The sequence below is a fragment of the Pavona decussata genome, unplaced genomic scaffold (genome assembly GCF_977016875.1).
Source record: "Pavona decussata unplaced genomic scaffold, jaPavDecu1.1 SCAFFOLD_253, whole genome shotgun sequence".
Lineage (NCBI taxonomy): Eukaryota > Metazoa > Cnidaria > Anthozoa > Scleractinia > Agariciidae > Pavona > Pavona decussata.
Window position 1 is genome coordinate 1,023,583 of NW_028145656.1, and position 20,322 is coordinate 1,043,904.

Below are 20,322 nucleotides of genomic sequence, written 5' to 3' on the forward strand. Positions count from 1 at the left end.
AAAATTATTGAAACAATATTCTCGAGTTGAAGCAGAGAAACGAGTAAAGGATTGCTACACTCGGTTTCCCTTTCCAAATGTACGTGTAGATGTACTTCCAATTAAAAGAGACGGCAGTGGTAAAGTCGCTCAAATGTACAACATCTTTGACATTGACAAAGCACTTCATGATTTAGATGAGAAAAAACTACTTCAGAAATATCCAGAAGATGAAGGAGCTGGGTGTGATGAACTGAAGAAGTCAATTGATGCAAGTAGATGTGGAGTAGAAAAGGAATACCAGGAAGCTAAACATGTGTTACGTGAATATTCCAAGAGTGAAGTGGAGCAAAGGGTACGAGATTGCTTTGCCAGTACATTGGCATTGGAAACCAGGCTGAGCGAAATATTTCCTATTAGAGAGGATGAAGCCAGGGAACCAAAAGACAACCAAACTTATGACATTTTTGATATTCACAAAGTGGTTCAGTTTTTTAACCAAAATGTAAACCTTGAAACATTGCCCCTTGGTTATTCAAAGCCCTCTGAACTTGTTAAATTGGAAAAAGAAGTTCTAGCACAAAGGGATGCTATTTCAAAGCAATTGCATAAATATTCGAGGAATGAGGCAGAACGCCGTGTAAGAGAGTGCTTTGCAGGCACTCACCCATACGACACAGACATATTCTCCACCAAAGAAGAGAAGGATGTGATCCCAAAGACCCAGCGGACATATGACATTTTTGAAATTAAAAATGCAATTGATCACTTTGATGTAAAAAAGTTTCGTGATAAGTACCTAGATGATCGTAATTCTAAATGTAAGAACGAAGACGTTGATAAAGAGAGGGCTGAAATCGAGGAAGAGTATGCTGAAGCTACAAAGATGGTTGAAATTGAGCATGGTTCTGGTTTCATCATTCACGATCACTTTATAATTACGAACAAGCACGTCATTGAAGATGCAATAAATGGTAAACCTAAGAAAGTTAAATCGGAAGCGCAAAGATACCCGAACAGTAAGAAAGAGAAAGAGGTGAGAGATGTAGTAAATGACAAAAGTAACGAGAATGGTGACACTAAGGAGATTTGTATTTCTAATGCGGTCATTGGAGAGCTCCAATGTGAGGTCGTCCACCATGATCCAGGTAAAGATTTGGCCTTGCTTTACTGCAGAGAGCTTAACGTAAGAGAAAATGGAATTTGCCCATTACAATTGTCGAACCACACCTTGTTACCAGGGATGCAAATTTTTGCATTTGGTTTTCCCATGAGTCACACCGAAGAAACAGCCCTCTTTGTGACTGGGCATGTTTCTGGTTCCAAAAGAACTTTATCAGGTCACACATTAGCTGTACTGAATTGCTCGCTAAATTCTGGTAATTCTGGGGGGCCAATAGTTTGTTGGAGCAAAGGTCAATTAAATGTGGTAGGAGTTGCCACACAGAAGCACTTCAAAGAGATTTTAACATTAGAAGAGAGGGCGAAAATTGAAAAAATAAGGCAATCTTTGCAAACTATTACCATCCCAAGTGTTCCAGATGATGCGATAGAGAGAACATTAGGTCAACGAGAGATGGGACTTCTCTATTACCATTTTCCGTTTACCGATGACCCTTGCCAGACACCAATGTTTTTGCTGACATTAAAACTGTATGATGCCCTGGAAACACATTCACAGTTTAATTTAAGTAACGCATTACCTGGGGGTTACGTTGTTGAGTTTATCAAAGAATGTCTCAGTAACTACAGTGGGGAGGGTAAAGAAAAGTTGGCTGAGGTAGTCAATTGGTCTGAACTGGAGCATGCATGTGAACATTTCACCCACTGGGCACAGTAAAGACAGGAAGATGTAAATTCTGTTGGTTTAACAAAGGTTCAATAATAATCCTCTGTACCAAAAACGATAGCGACTGGTAGTTTGGCGCCGTATAACTTTTAGTGTATGCAAACCGTAAAAGCACTCATACAAACATACAGAAAAGTTCCAAGGACTTAAAAACTAGAGTACACAATTTTGTTGGTACTGAGGGATGAATTTCCCAACAAATATTGGTTGTATTAGTTTCGCAAGATAGTGGTAAAATGTACAGCCGCCATCCTATTCTGTACAGTGGATTTAGAAAGTTGAGCTAGATCTTCACTCAAGCCTTACAGTCAGCTGGACTGGAGTAGCCCAGCTGGCAGGGCCCAGTTGAGTGTTCCAAACCCAATTAAGCTAATCCTGGGTTAATGAGAACTTTGATTCACTTTTAATTACTAATCAATGAAGACTTTAAAAAAATATGTATATGGTTTTGTAGTTTTGACTTAGAATTTTCTTTGCCACTAGCTTCAAATTATGCTTTGAAAACATTTTTAAAGGTGCAAGATAAAAACCTCCATTAAGTCTTAATCGGCGATTAGTTTTTAATGGCTTTCAAACAACCGGGACCAGGGCTGAGTTGCTCGAAGCATGGTTAGCGCTAACCATTGGTTAACAGGTATCAAACCCTACAGGTTGTCATGGTATTTAACCCGGGTTAGCGCTAACCATGCTTCGAGCAACTGGGTCCAGGTCTGTAGTCTGTGTAGCTGGCAGTAATGTCTGCACGCAAATTTAAGTTTTAACAGCGGAGCCTTTTTCCCATTCCGTTATCGGCTTTGCTGCTCGTTTGCTGACAAAACTGAAATCTAACAAAGTTTTTCCATTCAAGTGTATACTAGCTCACAGAAGGGAAAAAAGTTTTTATTTTCTTAACAGTAATGGAACAATGTTTCATTCCTTCTTTGCTTCGCTGCTCAACGGTCCAACATGGCAATGTCCCGCCAGCTATGCAGGCTAGTAGATCAGTGACTAAGACAAAATTTAATGTAGTATCAAGCTCTAAACTGGACTGTTTTGTAAAGAGTCTGAGGGTAAAATCCTGACTTTTTCACATTTGAGATTAAAGCTTTTTGGACAGAACCAGAACATTCCCATTGTATTGTTCTTTGTACAAAAATTGCTCTAAGATTTTAGTCTTCAGTGGCAAACGTAAATTAGTATGTGTTTACAAGCTTTTAAGCAGGAATTCCTGGTTATTCATCCCCATTAATAGTCGGGCCAAAATGTGTGGTGCAGCTGCGGGGGAAATTGGGAGAGAACTGCGACAGTCGCGGCAAAACTGTATCAACGAGCGGCTTCGCCGCGAGGAAGCGTGAGATTTCTTGTTGCCCTTCCCCATTTCCGCGCGGCTTCGCCACTCGTTTTGGCCCTTGTATCCGGCTTTCCAGTGAGCCCAGGCAGGCTATTTTTTAAGCAGTAATTTTACGATATTGTTTGAGACTGTACATTTGTTAGGGATACTTCAGAGGCTAGATGTTGTAAATTACAGTTCACTTGATAGAACAAACGTCCTGTGCAAAGTGTGAATAATGGAACCTGGTGGAATAATGGGGTTACCTAAATAATAATAAATTTATTATTAACATTCACATCTTTCTTTTTTCCTTTTTTGTCTTGCTGTTCACAAGAAATATGGAAAAAATTTAGCCCAAAAAACTGCATGTGCTTTTATTTTTATTAAGAAGAATGTAGAAATAATCTCATTAGGTCAAACACTTCTCAGGAAGCTGTTGGTTCTTATTATTCATGGTTTCTAGATCTGACATTGTTTTTTCAATTGAGTGTAAACTTAGTCACAGAAAGGGTTTTTTTTATTTCTTGTTGGTAATGGAAGAATCTCAGAAAAGCATTTTTACATTACATTTTATTGAATTTAGGATTTAGCCTTAAAAACTGCATACTGTTTGGATATGACAACGTATCTTTTGGGCTAACAGTTTATATTATCATTGAAGTAAAATAAAATTGATTGGTTTATTCAATTCAGTGTATAATTTAATAGCCAAATACAATCATTGCTAAGTATTAATTTGTACTCATGTTACTACTTGTAGTTTTATTAAGCAATTTTGTACTTGTTGTTGTATATTATGTTATAGTCTGAAAATGTGAAAAGTAAATATCCTAGTTTTTAAATACTTGTCGACTTTGCAGTAAGTAGTCAGTAGACCTGTGAGCAGTCTGTCTTTTCCTTGAAAACCCGCGGGGAAGAAAGAGTGAAGACGATATTCGAATGTTTTGCCCCTTTCGCGCGTGACTGACCCTCGTGCTTCGAATTTCATGCCTGCTCAGTTTTTTGTGCTCTTCCCTTGTGGATTTTCGAGTGAAAAAAAAAAAAAAAAAAACCACTGCTCACAACCTCGTTCGCAGGGTCTCTCCTCCTCTTGTCCCAAGGAGCTCCTTGGAACGGGAAGAGGATGTTGGAAACTCGCAGCCTAATAGGCGGGGACATTTTAATTTTTTTCTCAACTTCAGTTTTTTTTTTTGCAATTAGATGTTATTGAAGGCCAAACGAATACGGATACGTGAGGATAGGGGGCCTTTATTAAAAAACTTTACAAGGCACTAGCTTGAATAAACTGATTTCTATGCGTACCTCTGGTCAGTGAAAAAGTAATCACAGCAGAACGCAAAGCCCATTTTGAAGTTCCAAAGACAAGGGCGCCTTGTTGCGGCGATTGTCTAAAAGTAACTGAGTTGAAAAAAAAAAACCTACCGAGGTAAATTTTGCAAATAGCTACAAAACTTAGTATTCTTAGGACGGTGCCTACAGAAGTATTTTTGCGCAGTTGATGACTATGCTAGAGCAGGGGCAAGTGGAATCCAAAAAGAAAATTGGTGGTAAACATGCATTTTATAGAGATAATCAAGCAGAAATAATTTTAAAAGTTATAAAATACAGAGCAATGTATGGCTTTTTTTCAACATTGAAGCTTTATTACTCTAAAAAATGCATGGTTACCCCCAATTTTCTTTTTGGATACTAACAGCTGTCAAGAAAAGGCGTGGAACTCAGATCAGAATCGTTCCATCTGTAGCTGTGAACCCTGTAGGAATGATTCTGATCCGAGTTCCGAGCCTTTTCTTGACAAAGGTAAACAGTAAGCAAGGAACCGCACAACGAAAATGCTGCAGGTATACGCAGGATCTGTAAAAGATCTAATCAGCCAAAATATAAATGACTCGGATTTCTGCAAGGCTGATCGGACTGCGTGGAAAACTTAACACGACAGCGACATGATAGAGACATACAAACACATACATACGTCTTTACTTAACAATGCAGGTTAAAAGTGAATTGGCAGGACCGAAGTCCTGATGTGGACCTGCCTAACTACAGCTAATTAATCACATTTAAATACATAAATTAAAATTAGGGAAAACAAAGTGAAAAATCTTCTTAATTACCATGAAAATCAGATAATTTAAATACAAACAAAAATATTAATTTCGTATCTAAAAGTATAGAAAGTCATCGTTTTTCATTGAAACACAGCAGGAACCTCTGGCAAAATTTATGCTATTCAGAAGATGCTTGTTTGTCTTCAGCTCAATCTTGAACGATCTTAAGTTTGCACATTCCTTTACATGATGCGGAAGAAGATTCCATGCTAAGGCGGCTCTGTGTTTAAAAGAAGACCCGCCAATTTCAGTTCTTGGTCTTGGCACTTCTAAATTTAAAGAATTTCTTAAGCTGTAATTTTTGCCTTTGAAATTAAAATATTTAGATCCTCCTTATTTAGACTATGATAGGATTGATAGGTCAGAACCGAGCAGTCTCTTAATGTAATACAAAGAAATGGGATTCCATTGCCTCAATTTCCTGATCTCATCAGCTGGAGTGGACAAAGGCAGCTTGCCAGACAATCGTAATTGCTGTTATATGACTGACCAAACCGAAAATCAACAGAATGCGGCAACCGTGGACAGCTGTTTCGAGCTGATTGGCTCTCGTCAGCACGGTGTAGCACAGCAAAAAGTAGAACACCAACGCGAGTCGAGTGTTCTACCAAATGCACGTGGTAGCCGATTTCGGATGGGCCCAAGTCCACGAGAACTACGAACAATGGACAAAAGAACTGAAATATCATGGCGGTGTGAAGAAAACCGAAAAAAAGTCGACATTTTTCTATTCCGATGAAAACAGCGAAAAGCTGAAAAAACTCGAGAAATTTCTTATTTTGACTTTTTCGTGATAAGTGAAATAGAGCAATAACTTGAGAAAATTGACTTAAGTAATATCTGGGAGAAATCCTAAAAAAACTCCACCTTATCTGAGAAAAATGTGGCACTTATTTCAGGTTTAATAAACGCGAGTGAAATCAACAAGAAAGGTATCGTATTTTCATTTTGCGTGTAGATCACAAATTAAAAAGGTGATTTTTTTATGGAATTTTCCAGTTTCTAGATCCAGGTTTTATTGAAAAGTAGAATTGCCGGAAGAGCGGTCACTGGGATCGTCCATAGCCGATAGCCGATTTTTCCGGCTATCAAAATTCTAATACTCTTTTTAAAGTTAAAACTTCCAGAAATCTTCGAACTTTCTTTCTGAAGTTGCTTACCCATTCTTGGAGACCCAGAAAGAAAGTTTACAAACTTCGTCCATCCTCCCAATATAAGGCCCGCGCAAAAATGCAAGGATCAGAATGATGCTTACCGGAAGTCCCCGGCAGTTTTCTCAGAAATGGCCCGGTTACCTGGGAATTGCACTATTCCTTCGGTACATAGTCCGCTCCATACTTGTGTTTCTTTCTGCCCACTTTGTTCTTCTGTCAATAATCGTCCGTTCGAGTTTTATGCAAGCTTCTGACATAAATTAAACAGACTACTGGATATACGGAGATGTACAGATCATAGTGATGGGCGACTTCGAGTCCTTACCGAGGACAGCGGCATGCTAAAAGAGGCATGCTTCATGCTAATAACGGCGATTTGTTGGGCGACGAAGGGAGGAAAGCTCTGAATTCCTGTGTGAAGGTCAAGATTTATGGAAGACCAGATAACTTACAGAAATATGTTGAGCACGTAGCTTTGAATCGATTAGAGGGATGTTATGCGGGCAAGTCTCCGAAGTTTTATGTTCGTGATAACCGTTCATTTTTAGTTGATTTCCTGAAGTCCCGGGAAGATGGGACTTCAAGTATGAGTGAGCAGGAGAAACTTTATGACATTATTGATATCCACGATGCACTTGTTGCCTTTGACAACCTTCTTTATGTTGAGAAATACCCAAATCCTGGACCCAGGTATGATGAATGGAAAGAGTTGATTGACAAGAGGAGAGCTGAAGTTGAAAGAGAATGCAAGGAAGCTGCTGAAAACCCAGATAAACAATGCCAATATTCCTGGATTGTTGCGCAGCGCCGGGTGAGGGATTGCTTTGCTGGAAGGTTTGCCGGGGATAGAGGGTTACTCCATGATGACTTGCGGAGGGTTCCAGAAGACGAACTTTTCAGCATTATTGACATTCACGATGCTGTTTTTCACTGGGATGAAGCAAGTTTTTTTAATTATCGGAAGCCCTTCTATTCTTATAAACGCCTTGACAGTAACAATCTGCGCGAATGGTGGAAGGCACACAATTCCCAGAGGGATGACATTGAAAGAGAGTTGAAAGAAGCCAAAGATTGCACCAATGACAAAATGTTGAGAGAATATTCTCGAGCTGAAGCAGAGAAACGAGTAAAGGATTGCTACGACATAAATCCTGCCAGTGAGTCTCACTTTCCTTCAGATGTAGATGTACTTCCAATTAAAAAAGATAGCAGTGGTGAAGTCACTCAAAAATATAACATTTTTGACATTGACAAAGCACTTCATCATTTGGACGAGAAAAAAGTGCTTCAGAAATATCCAGAAGATGAAGGAGCTGGGTGTGATGAACTGAAGAAGTCAGTTGATGCAAGTAGATGTGGAGTAGAAAAGGAATACCAGGAAGCTAAACGTGTGTTACGTGAATATTCCAAGAGTGAAGTGGAGCAGAGGGTACGAGGTTGCTTTGCCGGTCCATTGCCATGGGACGAGAAATCAATATTTCCTATTAGGGAAGAGGAAGCAAGGAAACCAAAAGACAACCAAACTTATGACAAAGTGGTTCAGGATACCGATGGTTTTTCAAAGCTCCCTGAACTTACTGAATTGCAAAAAAGAGCTCAAAAACAAAGGAATGCTGTCTTAAAAGAGTATCAGGAAGCCAAAAAGGAATTGAATAAATATTCATGGAAAGAAGCAGAGCACCGAGTCAGAGACTGCTTTGCAGGCCCTTACCCAGAGGACTCAGACATATTCCCCACCAAAGAAGAGAAAGATGGGATCCCAAAGACCCAGCAGTCATATGACATTTTTGAAATTAAAAATGCAATTGATCACTTTGATGGGAAAAAGTTCCGTGACAAACACCTTGATGCCAAAGATCCTGGGTCTAAATGTAGCAACGGCAGGGCAGATAAAGAGAGAGATGAAATTGAAGAAGAGTATGCTGAAGCTACAGAGGAGATTGAAATTGAGCATGGTTCTGGTTTCATCATTCATGATCACTTTGTAATTACTAATAAGCACGTCATTGAAGATGCACTGAATGATCAAACTAAGCAATTCAACACTGAGATACACAGATACGCGCAAAGTGAGACAGAGCAGAGGGTAAAAGATGTGCTGAATGACACAACTAAAGAGAATGATGACACTAACAAGATTCGTATTTCTAATGCAGTCATTGGAGAGCTCCCGTGTGAGGTCGTCCACCATGATCCAGGTAAAGATTTGGCCTTGCTTTACTGCAGAGAGCTTAACTTGAGAGAAAGTGGAATTTGCCCATTGCAATTGTCAAACCACTCCTTGTTACCAGGGATGCAAATTCTTGCGTTTGGTTTTCCCATGAGTCACACAGAAGAAACAGCCCTCTTTGTGACTGGGCATGTTTCTGGTTCCAAGAGAACTTTGTCAGGTCACACATTAGCTGTACTGAATTGCTCGCTAAATTCTGGTAATTCTGGGGGCCCAATACTGTGTTGGAACAAAGGTCAATTAATTGTGGTAGGAGTCGCAACACAAAAGCACTTCAAAGAGATTTTAACATTACAAGAGAGGGAAAAAATTGAAAAAATACGGAAATCTTTGCAAACTTGTACCATCCCCAGTGTTCGAGATGATGCCATAAAGTGGGCGGCATATTTTAGTGGACCTGATCCTCGCCAGACACCAATGTTTTTGCTGACATTAAAACTGTATGATGCCCTGGAAACACATTCACAGTTTAATTTAAGTAACGCATTACCTGGGGTTTACATTGTTGAGTTCATCAAAGAATGTCTCAGTAACTACAGTGGGGAGGGTAGAGAAAAGTTGGCTGAGGTAGTCATTAAGTTTTAATCAGTGATTAGCGTCTAATGGCTTTCAAACAGCCAGGCCCAGGTCTGTAGTCTGTGTAGCTGGCAGTAATGTCTGCATGCAAATTTAAGTTTTCACAGTGGAGCCTTTTCCCCATACTTTTATCGGCATTGTTGCTTGTTCGCTGACAAAGCTGAAATCTGACAAAGTTTTTCATTCAAGTTTATACTAGCTCACAGAAGGGAAAAAAAGTTTGTATTTTCTTAACAGTAATGAAACAATGTTCCATTCCCTTCTTGGCTTCGCTGCTCATTGGTCCAACATGGCAACATCCCGCCAGCTATGCAGGCTAGTAGATCAGTGGCTAAGACAAATGTAGTATCAAGCTCTAAACTGGACTGTTTCCTAAAGAGTCTGAGGGTAAAATCCTGACTTTTTCACATTTGAGATTAAAGTTTTTTGGACAGAACATTCCTATTGTATTGTTCTTTGTACAAAAATTGCTGTAAGATTTTAGTCTTCAGTGGTAAACATAAATAGTACGTGTTCACAAGCTTTTAAGCAGGAATTCTTAGTTATTCATCGCCCTTAATTTTTTAAGTAGCCTGCGCAGCTGGCGATTTTTGTGGGGGGGAAAGCTGGGCCAAAATGTGTGGTGCAGCTGCGGGGGGAATGGGGAGAGAACCCCGACAATCACGGCAAAACCGTGTCAACAAGCGGCAAACCGCGAGGTTTCTTGTTGCCTTCGCCCCATTTCCCCGCGGCTTCGCCACTCGTTTTGGCCCTCGTACCTGGCTTTCCGGTGAGCCCACGCAGGCTATTTTTTAAAAAAGTAATGTTACGATATTGTTTGAGACTGACGTACATTTGTGAATAATGGGACCTGGTGGAATAATGGGGTTACCTAACTAATAACGAATATATTATTAACACTCACACCCTTCATTTTTTCTGTTTTTTGTCTTGCTGTCCACAAGAAATATGGAAAAATTTAGCCCAAAAAACTGCATGTCGAAGAATGTCGAAATAAGCTCATTAGGTCAAACACTTCTCAGAAAGCTGTTGGTTCTTATTATTCATGGTTTCTAGATCTGACATTGTTTTTTCAATGGAGTATATACTAGTCACAGAAAGGTTTTTTATTTCTTGTTAATAATAATAATAATAATAATAATGATAATAATAACAATAAAATAATAATTTATTACTTATTCGGCACAAATATCTATATGAATATATTCAAATGCGCCTTACAAGTTACATTAAAATAATAATAAAATAATAAAACTAATATAATAGAATTGTCCAATCCATATCTAATATATAAGCTAAAAATTACGCAGAGTCAAAAATGTAAAATTCTAAAAATAACAAGCATTCGCTTTCCTAAAAAGATGAGTTTTCACTAAGGACTTAAAAACGTCCATTGTCTTAGCATTTCTAATGTCATTTGGGAGACCGTTCCACAGTCCCGGAGACGCAACTTGAAATGCTCTGTCTCCCAATGTCTTTTTTGTTTTTGTAGCATTATAAGGTTGTAATAGTTAAGTAGCTGTGACGATGATCTTAAATTATAATTTGTTTGTTCCCTAGTTCTAATTAAATCTGAAATATATTGTTGGTGATAGAAGAATATCAGAAAGCATTAATTAATTGATTTATTCCATTCAGTGTATAATTTAACAGCCAAATACAATCATTGCGAAGTACTTTACACTTATGTAAGTTTATGTTCGGATTTTAGCACTTGTAGTTGGATTAAGAAATTTTGCACTTGTTCGCACTGTATATTATTTTATAGTCAAAATGTTAAAAGTAAATATCCATAGTTATTCAAATTTGATAACATCTGGATACTAATAGGTAAATAAAAATAATTATACATTGCACATTTTCTTAACTTTTTTGTAGTTGCTATAAATGTAGCTATAACATGACATTCCTCCTTGTTAATTGAGTCTGACTCTAAAGATGACTTCCGCCCAGGTTGTTGAAACCTCAGTCAAAGTCATCCCAAACAGTCCTTCTCAGGACTACACTCACCCAAATGATCATTATTTACGTACTTATGACAATTACTCCTGGGTTCAAACCATAAAAAAGCCAAAGGCTGATTACATCTGGTATAGTTCTCTTTCACCGATTGGAAAGAACTAATTGGAAACTACCTCACCATGATTTGATTGCTCCCTTGTCTCATTTGGTGCGCGGTGATGGTGCCGTGGTGAGAGTACTCCCCCACCAATGTGGCCCAGGTCTGATTTCAGGTTTTGACGTCATATGTGGGTTGAGTTTGTTTGTTGAGTGGGTCAACTAAGGATGGCATAAAGGCAAGACCCATTCTGTTATCATCATTTTTTTTTGTGGTAATGCCAACTGGATTTCTCGGGTAAATGTAAATCAAAAGAATCTCAGTGTTTGGATTTTCTTGCATTCTAATAAGAAGAATCCGGCCATATAATTTTTCTAGCTTTTCCATATGACTAATAGCTGCCATCTTAAAATATTTGATGCATAGTGAAGCAGTCCTGTTTAGAAAAATCTTTGATCAAGAAAAGATCAACAAGAGTTTTTATCAACAAAGAAGTAGCGAGGCATTTCCAGCAATCCAGTCCCAGCATGCAGGCACTAAAAATACAGTAATTCACTTATTAAAACAAAACGATAATTTTATTACCATCATTCCTACAGTAAGGTGGTAAGGCCAACTGCATTTCTGAGGGATATGGTAACCATTACCGCTTTACTGGTTTTCCCATATTCCAACTTTCCGATATTCCAGATTCCTGATTTTCCACACCCGATAATCGCCGCCATTTTGGATGTTTGAATACGACCAGAGTGCGACTGCGTGGAGGAACAAAGCCGCTGTCCTGTTTTGGAACATTCGGTCAAAAAATTGACAGGAGTTTTTATCAACAACGAACTAGCGAATCTTTCAAATAATGAGCAACATATACATTCAGGAACCACCCACAAATGGAAAGGTAAGATATATTTCTATCTAACTGTGCAAGTAATTATTGGGGGAATTTTAAAACACAGAGAAACACACAGCCACATGCAGCACCAACTTTCGATCAGCAGATTTGCTTAAGTTTTTAAAATACCTCTGCAAACCATGCTGATCGAGATACAGCATCCACAGGGAAATTTTTGGAATAAAGCAAATGAGTCAGAACTCGTATATATAACTGCTCTTAAGCTTAATATTAACCATAAGAAACACATTGATGCCAGTTTGAAATTATTAGAGAAATTGTGTGCTAAAGTTGCTCTGTTCCAGGCCACAGTGCAATTTTTCCTGCAGGTTACAATACAAAATGACAAGAACATGCATGTTACTGCATTGATCTTACAGGGCTGTCAACCTCCCACATCTTCAAATAAGGAGAATATGACTTCCCTGCCAGCAACAACAAAGCGCCTTACAGGGGTGTCGCATCAAGGCTAAATTAACGGCTTCGGTGGGGGGGGGGGGGGGGGGGGGGGAGGTTACATGATTTTTTTCAGTCGATGAAACAGTGGCTCAAGCAACGCTCAACATTTGAGATTTCATTGTCGGAAAATCAAGTCAAAGACAAATAGCAAACTTCACGAAAATTATCCGGGAGATTACAGACATAAATATGGAGACCATGAGATACGGTTCAAAATCTGGAGTCTCCTGGATTATCCGGGAGAGTTGACAGCCCTGATCATAGGCCTTAGAATAGAATTATCTCTTAATTTGCTCTACTTTGGCCTACAAACTGGTTATCACAATACAAACATATCTAAGGACTCTACTAAGTCAAGACGGAGGGCACAGTTTTTCCCAGTATGGACTGACATAGGCTGGTGAATAACATTATTTTTGCAAGAAAACAAGGCCCAGGTCTTGCAACCAATCAACCTGGGTCTGTGGACATTATTGAAAAATATTGGACTGCTACCAGAATCGATCAAATTGCAAGATTTATAGAATTCCATAGACTAGATACTATTAATGCTGCTTTTCAGATCTAAACCACCAAAACCCAGTCGTTTGGGGGGTGCGCATACCTAAATAGTCTAAATAGCCTCAATGTATTTAACAATAAAAATTCATTATTCCACAAGCATGCATTGGATATGAAATGATAGTTGGTCAACAAATTGTGTAGTGCCAAGTTGGCTATAATCATCTTATCCAACAAGAAAATTCTTTTAAACAATCATAACAGACAAACCTAGTTTAATGACCTAATAGCTCCCACGAGTCTCCTGTAGCTCAGTGATAGAGCATCCGAACTAGTAATTGGAAGGTCTTAGGTTTGACTCCTGATAGGAGCACTTTGATTTTTTTCTGAGTATGCCTGTATCACTTACTCGATTAATTCATTATTCTCAAAACAAGAAAATTACTAGATCTTGCTGATTTCTCTTTGCAAGAACAACCAGAAGACAATAATTCTGGTCACTATTTCTTGGGCAGGGTAATTAACGTCTCCTATACCGTGGCCTGGAATTATTCCATTATACAGTGATCCAGTTTTTAATAAAAGGGTTTACTTCCTCCCCTCCTCATCCCCAACGGGCTGTGGAATCTGTCAGAATGTTGCTGTAAAGTTCATCGTCACCCAGTCTGATTTTTTTTTGTTTTTGTTTATCACAGGTCCTCCTTTCCACAACATGTGGGGAAATCGACATTGAGCTGTGGTCCAAAGAAGCTCCGAAAGCTTGCAGAAATTTTATCCAACTCTGCTTGGAGGGTTATTACGATGGCACCATTTTCCACAGGGTTGTCAAGGGTAAGAATTGTGCATTTCAGGCTACTTTCTATTGGTCTGTTAAACTTTAAGCTGTTTAAAGGAGCACTGTCATAGATATTTTACCGTATATCTTGGTCATAAGTACTCAGATATTTAACAAAGAACCTCTTTTTTAACTTGCAATTGTTCTTAGAGCACCAGGAAGAAAATGTAAAATCATTTCCCTGAGACAGAATAATTTAACTATTATCAGTTTTTAGCAATTTCTTCTGAATAAACAGGAAGAACTTGCAAATTATCCAAAAATTAAATATGCAATGAAGTTTCATATGATGATAGCTGGTCTTTGTGCCAAAGTAGGGCTTATTCTGAGCAATTTCTGTCTATCTTCATAAAACGCTTCTAAGAAATTATGCTAAGACAAAAATAAACTCACACTCATTATAAATGAGTATAAATGATGAGATATAAATAATGAATATATAAATTCATTTTTACTCAATTTTTCTTCAGTTGGGGTTGTGCCTGGCATGGGACGTATCATATCCCGTTCGCGCTAACCCTTTTGGTCTTTCTTTTCATATTTCTTTCTCTCATATTTATAATTGGCTGTTTGATTAATTAATTAATTAATTAATTAATTAATTGACCAATAAAACTGTAAGAACAAATTATTTACCAATTTTACACATACAAGCTCAAATTTCTGGCTCTTGTCCATTTTAGGGTTTTGTGTTCAAGGTGGCGACCCAACAGGTACAGGAATGGGTGAGTGAGAAAATGTTCTTCAAGATTATTTATTCTTATACTTTATCATCTGGACCGAGTCACGTCAAATTAAAGATTGTCAGTACTTTATGGAAATGTTTCCTTTCTGGAGTTTGCTGGGGAAGGGCGATACTACTTTCAACTGGAATGTTATAATACAACTTTGTTGTATGCCACATGTTGACAACAAGCTTACAATACAAATTGTTTCATGTTAAGGATGGTGCCTACTAATACCGTAGTATTTTTGCACGGTTAATGACTCTGCGGGAAAAGCAGGTCTTAGCAAGGGCTATAGGAATCCAAAAAGAAAAATGGGGGTAACCACACATTTTTTAGAGATAATTAAGCAACAATTATTCTAAAAAACAGTAAAATACAAAGCAATGTATGGCATTTTCTTCCAAATTTAAGCTTTATTACCTCTGAAAAATGCATGGTTACCCCTTATTTCTTTTTGGATACTAAGAGCACTTGCTAAGTTCTGCTTTCTCCGCATAGTTTTAAACCGCGCAAAAATATCCCTGTATTAGTAGGCACCACCCATAGGAAACCCGAGTATCACAAGATGCGCAGAACGTATGTGCAGTAACAATACTAGGCACCGTCCTTAATCAAACTTGCAACTTGTTGTATGCAACGTGTAAAATAGCGTAGGATTTTTGAAAAAAAATTAAGGGAAGACAATGTTGAATGACAAGAGTTGTGTACGATTTTTTTGTATGATATGAACAGTAAACGCTACAGAGATGGCATGTGACAGCCGCAAGCAAACGTTGGACCCCGGTACATCAGCCTTCAGATTACTGACTTCTTAAAGATTGCAGTGTTTTTCTTATTTTTCCTATTTTTTTTTTTTTTTTTCAGGTGGAGAATCAATTTATGGCAAACCGTTCAAGGTGATTTTAGTGAATAACAAATAATAAAAATAATGTGTTATAATAAAATATATTATTTTTTAACCCTTTAACCCCTAAGGCAAAACGACATAATTTTTCTCAATATCCATGTATAATATACCATGTTAAAGCTACTCGTGAGTGTATTTCATAACTGATATAATTATAAATGAGAAAAGTTGTAGCTTTGAGATAAATGGCCTTAAAACGTAAAAATTTAAAAGTTCAAAAACATCCCAATCCTTGTGTATATTAGGTATACCCCTAAACTATAGCTTATTTTGCAGTTCTCAACATGTCTTTTATTAAGACCTGCAACTTCTAGGGGAAAAAAGTTGAAAAGTTATGGGGGTGGTCAACCATATCACAAATGGGACCTGGGGTTAAGATTTTCTCCTTTTTAATTAATGAGTAGATCTTCACAAGACCATCTTGGTGTGAAAATTAGTCATAACAATCTGTCAAATATTGACATAGTTATGGCTTCACGTACCAGTTGGCACTCTTGGGGATTAAAGGGTTAAAAATTCTCAGGCCTTCACTTCCAAAGAGTCCTACGCTGTAAGTCCCAAACTACCAACTGGTTTTTGCCAAGCTGTTAAACAATTTACACATAGTGTTGGATAAAATTGGAAAAATTGACAGTGTCAACAAAAAAATCAGTTAGCTTTATTATGGTGGCTGTGTATGTAGGAAAATAATTAAACATTTTAATATTTATTTTAATTAGTATTTAATGTTACTATTGTTCACCCCATGACTTATGTGACTGAACTGCATTTTATTAACTCAGGCCATGAGTCACGAATAGCTCAGTGGTAGAGTATCCAAACTAGTAGGTCTTAGGTTGAACTCCGCTGGGAGAACTTGGATTTCCTTTTTCCAAGTATGCCTGTGTCACTGATTGAATAATACTTAACATCATTTTTATATCTCGATTTTAGCTTAAATTTTTATATTTTAATTGCATCATATAACATACATCTAGTAATAGGACCTCTATGTAAACCACTCTTGTGATGGAGCATCCTATTAAAAGATTGTTATTATTATTATCATTCTCATTTACAACTTGTTTCATATAAATAATTATCTTGGTTTTCATAGGATGAATTCCACCAGAGGCTTCGCTTTGTGCGGAGAGGGTTGGTTGCAATGGCAAATGCTGGCCCAAATGATAACCAGAGTCAGTTCTTTTTCACTCTTGGAGCAACGCCAGAGCTGAATGGGAAACACACTATATTTGGAAAGGTAATGAACCATGTTAACAAGGGTATAAACCTCATAGATGGCATCCCTGCAAGTCGGGGGATTCTCTCTGGATTGTTTTTTTAATTAAAATTATTCTTAGATCCAGGTTTTGTAAGTGTCCTGGGAGTCCCAGAAAGATCTGGGGTGAGTTGCATAAAATTTAACATCGGGGGTAACTGCTAACGCCAGACCTTCAGCCCAGTCACATTCAGTATTTTAACATCTAACGATAGCATTTGCACCCACAGTAAATTTTATGGAACTCGTCCCTGGTTCCATGGTTCCTAGACCATTCAACTGGTAATAATCAAAGATTAGGGGGTGCATTTGATGATCTTGATCCCAGTCTCTCTCTCCTCTGTGATGTCATCTGCCCCTGCCAAAAAATCTGTGGGGGATGCCAGATACGCATCCCAAGATCCATTCATTTCAACAATCAATGTTGTCCCATACAATCTCGACTCCAACCCATATTAGGAGTGGGGCCTAAGAAATCTGCGAGCCAGCGAGCCATGCGAGCCACCGTGTGAGCCATGCGAGTCACGCGAGTCATGCAAGGCCACAGTGCAAATGTTAAGAATTTTTATTTGTTTTATTTACATTCGCGTGAGAAAATTTTGGACGAATTTTTTTCTTTACTTTTTTTCGTTTTTGTTATAATTTTGGAGAGAATTTTGCCTATTCAAAATCGGCCAAGATGCGCGAAATAAAAACAATACGCAAAAATTTATTAAGGTTCAAGACTTCAGAAAAAAAAATCCGAGAAAAACATTCGGCTGCACCGCTACTCGAAAAGGTATCTATTGACACATGTCATTCATTGATATCCACGTGGAACTTCATTCAAGAAAAAAAAAAAAAGAAAAGAACAGCACTTCGATCTCCATGTGTTGGCGTCAAGAATGGTGAGTAAATCGCGCCATTTTAACAGGTTTGGTCTTTAGTGAATCAGAGTTATCAGGACTCTGTTGGTTGGCTGACTGCTGCATGTGATTGTCCTTTCCCTTAGACAAGTCTTTCTTCAAAACTCGCCACTAGAGTGGCAGAGGCTGGTTTCGAGATAGCATTCGACCCACCAGCTGATGGCAAATGCTTCTGTTACGCTGCTTCTTTTCAAATTGAATTTAGTGCGACAATATTGACCTCGCTCATCTTTGAGTACTCATTTATCATACCTTACAAGATTGGAATGACACTGAGTGTGTAAACCATCTTGTACTAGTTCAGTGTCTGTTTTTGTACCACTAAGGAGCAAAGCTGGAGACAGCAGATTATTTTGCAAAGTTCATTCCTAAAACTCTTTACCTTAATAAATACTTGTTTAAAAGGTTGCGGGGGACACAATCTATAACATGCTCAAGATGGAAGACTGTGAAGTTGGCCAAGATGACAGGCCACTTTTTCCTCCGAAAATCAAGAGCACAGAGGTGGGATATTGTTATTTTACTACTTAAAATAACTTTTGTGAGAGTCCTTCATGAGCCTTGACACACATTTCTCGGGATATATCCCTGTGGCACTTCTCTCTGCCCCGGTGGTGGGGGTAGTTTAAGTAGCCTGCCCCCCCCCCTCTCCACCCTGTGATTTTCTGTCGCAATCTAATTGCAAAACAGCCAGTAATGTAAGCTAACAGAGAGTTCCTGTGACTTAGTAGTTTCCTATTGCCAAAGTTAATAAGCAGTGTCTCCAAAGGGCACAGAAACACTGACTAGAACCGCATTTGAGGTACGTGTGCTGCACAGTGGGAGAATAGATTTGCTCTTTGTTTTGTGATAAAAACAAGAATATTGCCCATAGGTTTTTATTGTACAGATCCAGAAACAATCCACACTCAGTGGAATGTCATTGGAAATTCCCAGGGGGAGAGGGGTCTTAAAAGTCAAAATTTTAGAAGCAAAGTATGAAGCTAAAATGGAATTTCCCGGGGGAGGGGGGTGCAAAACAGAAAACCTTCCGTGAGAGGAGTATGGGTGTTTTCTGGAACCCTATGTATTGCAAGCAAAGTGCATAGCAGTGGATAAAACATTGGAACAATTAAAAATTGCCAGTGATTCTAAGCCAAAACATTCTCCCTTTATTTATAATTATATTAATATCATGCAGTGGCGTAGGTTGGTTGGTTGGAGGCTCCTTCATAGGCGAGGCATTTCTTGCAATTAATGTGACTGCGTGATGCAGTTAAGCCTTAATGTGACTGTGTGACTGTGAGATGTGGTTCGCAAGTCCAACCCACAAAAATGACCCTTGCTCGCCAACAAGTCCTCAGTAGCTCAGGGGTTAGAGCAGTCGATCTAGAACGTGGAAGGTCGTGGGCTCGAATCCCATCTCGGCTCAGATTTTTTCTGTGTCCTCTTATAGTCGATTCTTTACATCTCCCTTTATTTATAATATTAACAAATTAAAAATGGAAAATATTTTTTTGATCTTGAGCTGGAGAGGCATGGAGGTTCAATAGTACTCACTAGTAACCTAAACAAGAAAGACACCATAGAGAATCTGAAGATTAAAAACTGCTTTATAAAAGAGACTCTGCTAATTTGGGCAGAAGTCAATTTTGATGAACACATAATGTCAGAGATATTCTTGAATTCCAATTCAAATTTTTACATAGACGAATAGCAACAAATGACTTCCTAACAAAAATTGGAGTAAGGGACAACCCAAACTGCTCCTTTTGTAATGGGAAACAGGAGAAACTTTTTCATCTCTTTTGGTCTTGTCCTAAAGTGGCCTCTTTCTGGCATGATTTAACTGTAAGGCTAACTTTTCTCCACATTACTCCCGAACATTACATAATAGACCCACTTGTCGCTCTCGGTCTAAAGCCGGATTCTTCCAAGAACTACCAGCAAATTAATTTTTCCTCCCTCCTAGCTAGGAATTATATCTGGATGAGCAAAAGAAAAGAAACTGCACCAAAGGTAGAAGGTGTTCTACAATACTTGAAATCAATTTACAATATGGAGGCCAATGCAGAATGCGCTCATTCCAAAAAGTGGGAATTTTTGAACACTTTTTGTTAGAAAGCCTTGTTTTTTTTTAGTCATCAGTGTGTCTGGATCCACTGTACATTTTGCCTGTTTTTTGACTTTGGGTACATTTGCTCCGCTTTCACTGCCCTTAATTCAAGAAAAAAAAAACACAAACTGCTTTGTATATATAAGTACTGTATTATAAATAATAAAATAAACTTCCTAATTTTTCGAAATTCTTCGAAAAGGTCATGCACAATCGACTAGTAGAATTCGCAAATAGCCATGATATCTTTTACCAACTCCAGTTTGGTTTTCGTAAAAACCATTCCACTGCGCTGTCGCTAACTTACCTTGTTAATAAAATTGCAACGTCCATTGACCAAAATGAAATCACGGCAGGTGTTTTTCTTGACCTTTCTAAAGCATTTGACACGCTAGACCACCAAATCTTATTTGAGAAACTTGAACATTATGGTGTCTGTGGACTAGCATTGCAATGGATTAAAAGTTATTTCTCCAAC

At 38.3% G+C, this 20,322-nt stretch overlaps 4 protein-coding genes across 5 annotated transcripts in view; all 4 read left to right on the plus strand.

Moving 5' to 3' along the window:
* LOC146456951 (uncharacterized) overlaps nt 1-20,322 on the plus strand; it is a 77,275-nt gene that overhangs the window by 927 nt on the left and 56,026 nt on the right. The gene's annotated exons all lie outside the window — the stretch shown is intronic.
* Nucleotides 84-11,064, plus strand: LOC146456952 (uncharacterized). The gene is made up of 2 exons (XM_085092572.1): nt 84-2,367; nt 9,229-11,064. The coding sequence occupies exon 1, from the start codon at nt 134-136 to the stop codon at nt 1,817-1,819; it is 1,686 nt and encodes a 561-aa protein (XP_084948698.1). The 5' UTR covers nt 84-133; the 3' UTR covers nt 1,820-2,367; nt 9,229-11,064.
* On the plus strand, nt 6,592-11,064 carry LOC146456953 (uncharacterized). Its single transcript, XM_085092525.1, has one exon. It carries the CDS (start codon nt 6,755-6,757, stop codon nt 9,215-9,217), a length of 2,463 nt encoding a protein of 820 aa, XP_084948651.1. The 5' UTR covers nt 6,592-6,754; the 3' UTR covers nt 9,218-11,064.
* LOC146456954 (spliceosome-associated protein CWC27 homolog) overlaps nt 12,048-20,322 on the plus strand; it is a 52,374-nt gene continuing 44,099 nt past the window's right edge. Inside the window, exons 1-6 of the mRNA XM_085092536.1 lie at nt 12,048-12,162; nt 13,812-13,947; nt 14,635-14,676; nt 15,544-15,575; nt 16,683-16,826; nt 18,155-18,253. Coding sequence (XP_084948662.1) covers nt 12,121-12,162; nt 13,812-13,947; nt 14,635-14,676; nt 15,544-15,575; nt 16,683-16,826; nt 18,155-18,253 — 495 coding nt within the window. The 5' untranslated portion in view covers nt 12,048-12,120. The remainder of the gene's footprint in view (nt 12,163-13,811; nt 13,948-14,634; nt 14,677-15,543; nt 15,576-16,682; nt 16,827-18,154; nt 18,254-20,322) is intronic.

Bases quoted from the DNA above. Each gene is read 5' to 3' on its own strand.
- LOC146456952 (XM_085092572.1), top strand. From the start codon at position 134: ATGTACAACATCTTTGACATTGACAAAGCACTTCATGATTTAGATGAG.
- LOC146456953 (XM_085092525.1), top strand. From the start codon at position 6,755: ATGCTTCATGCTAATAACGGCGATTTGTTGGGCGACGAAGGGAGGAAA.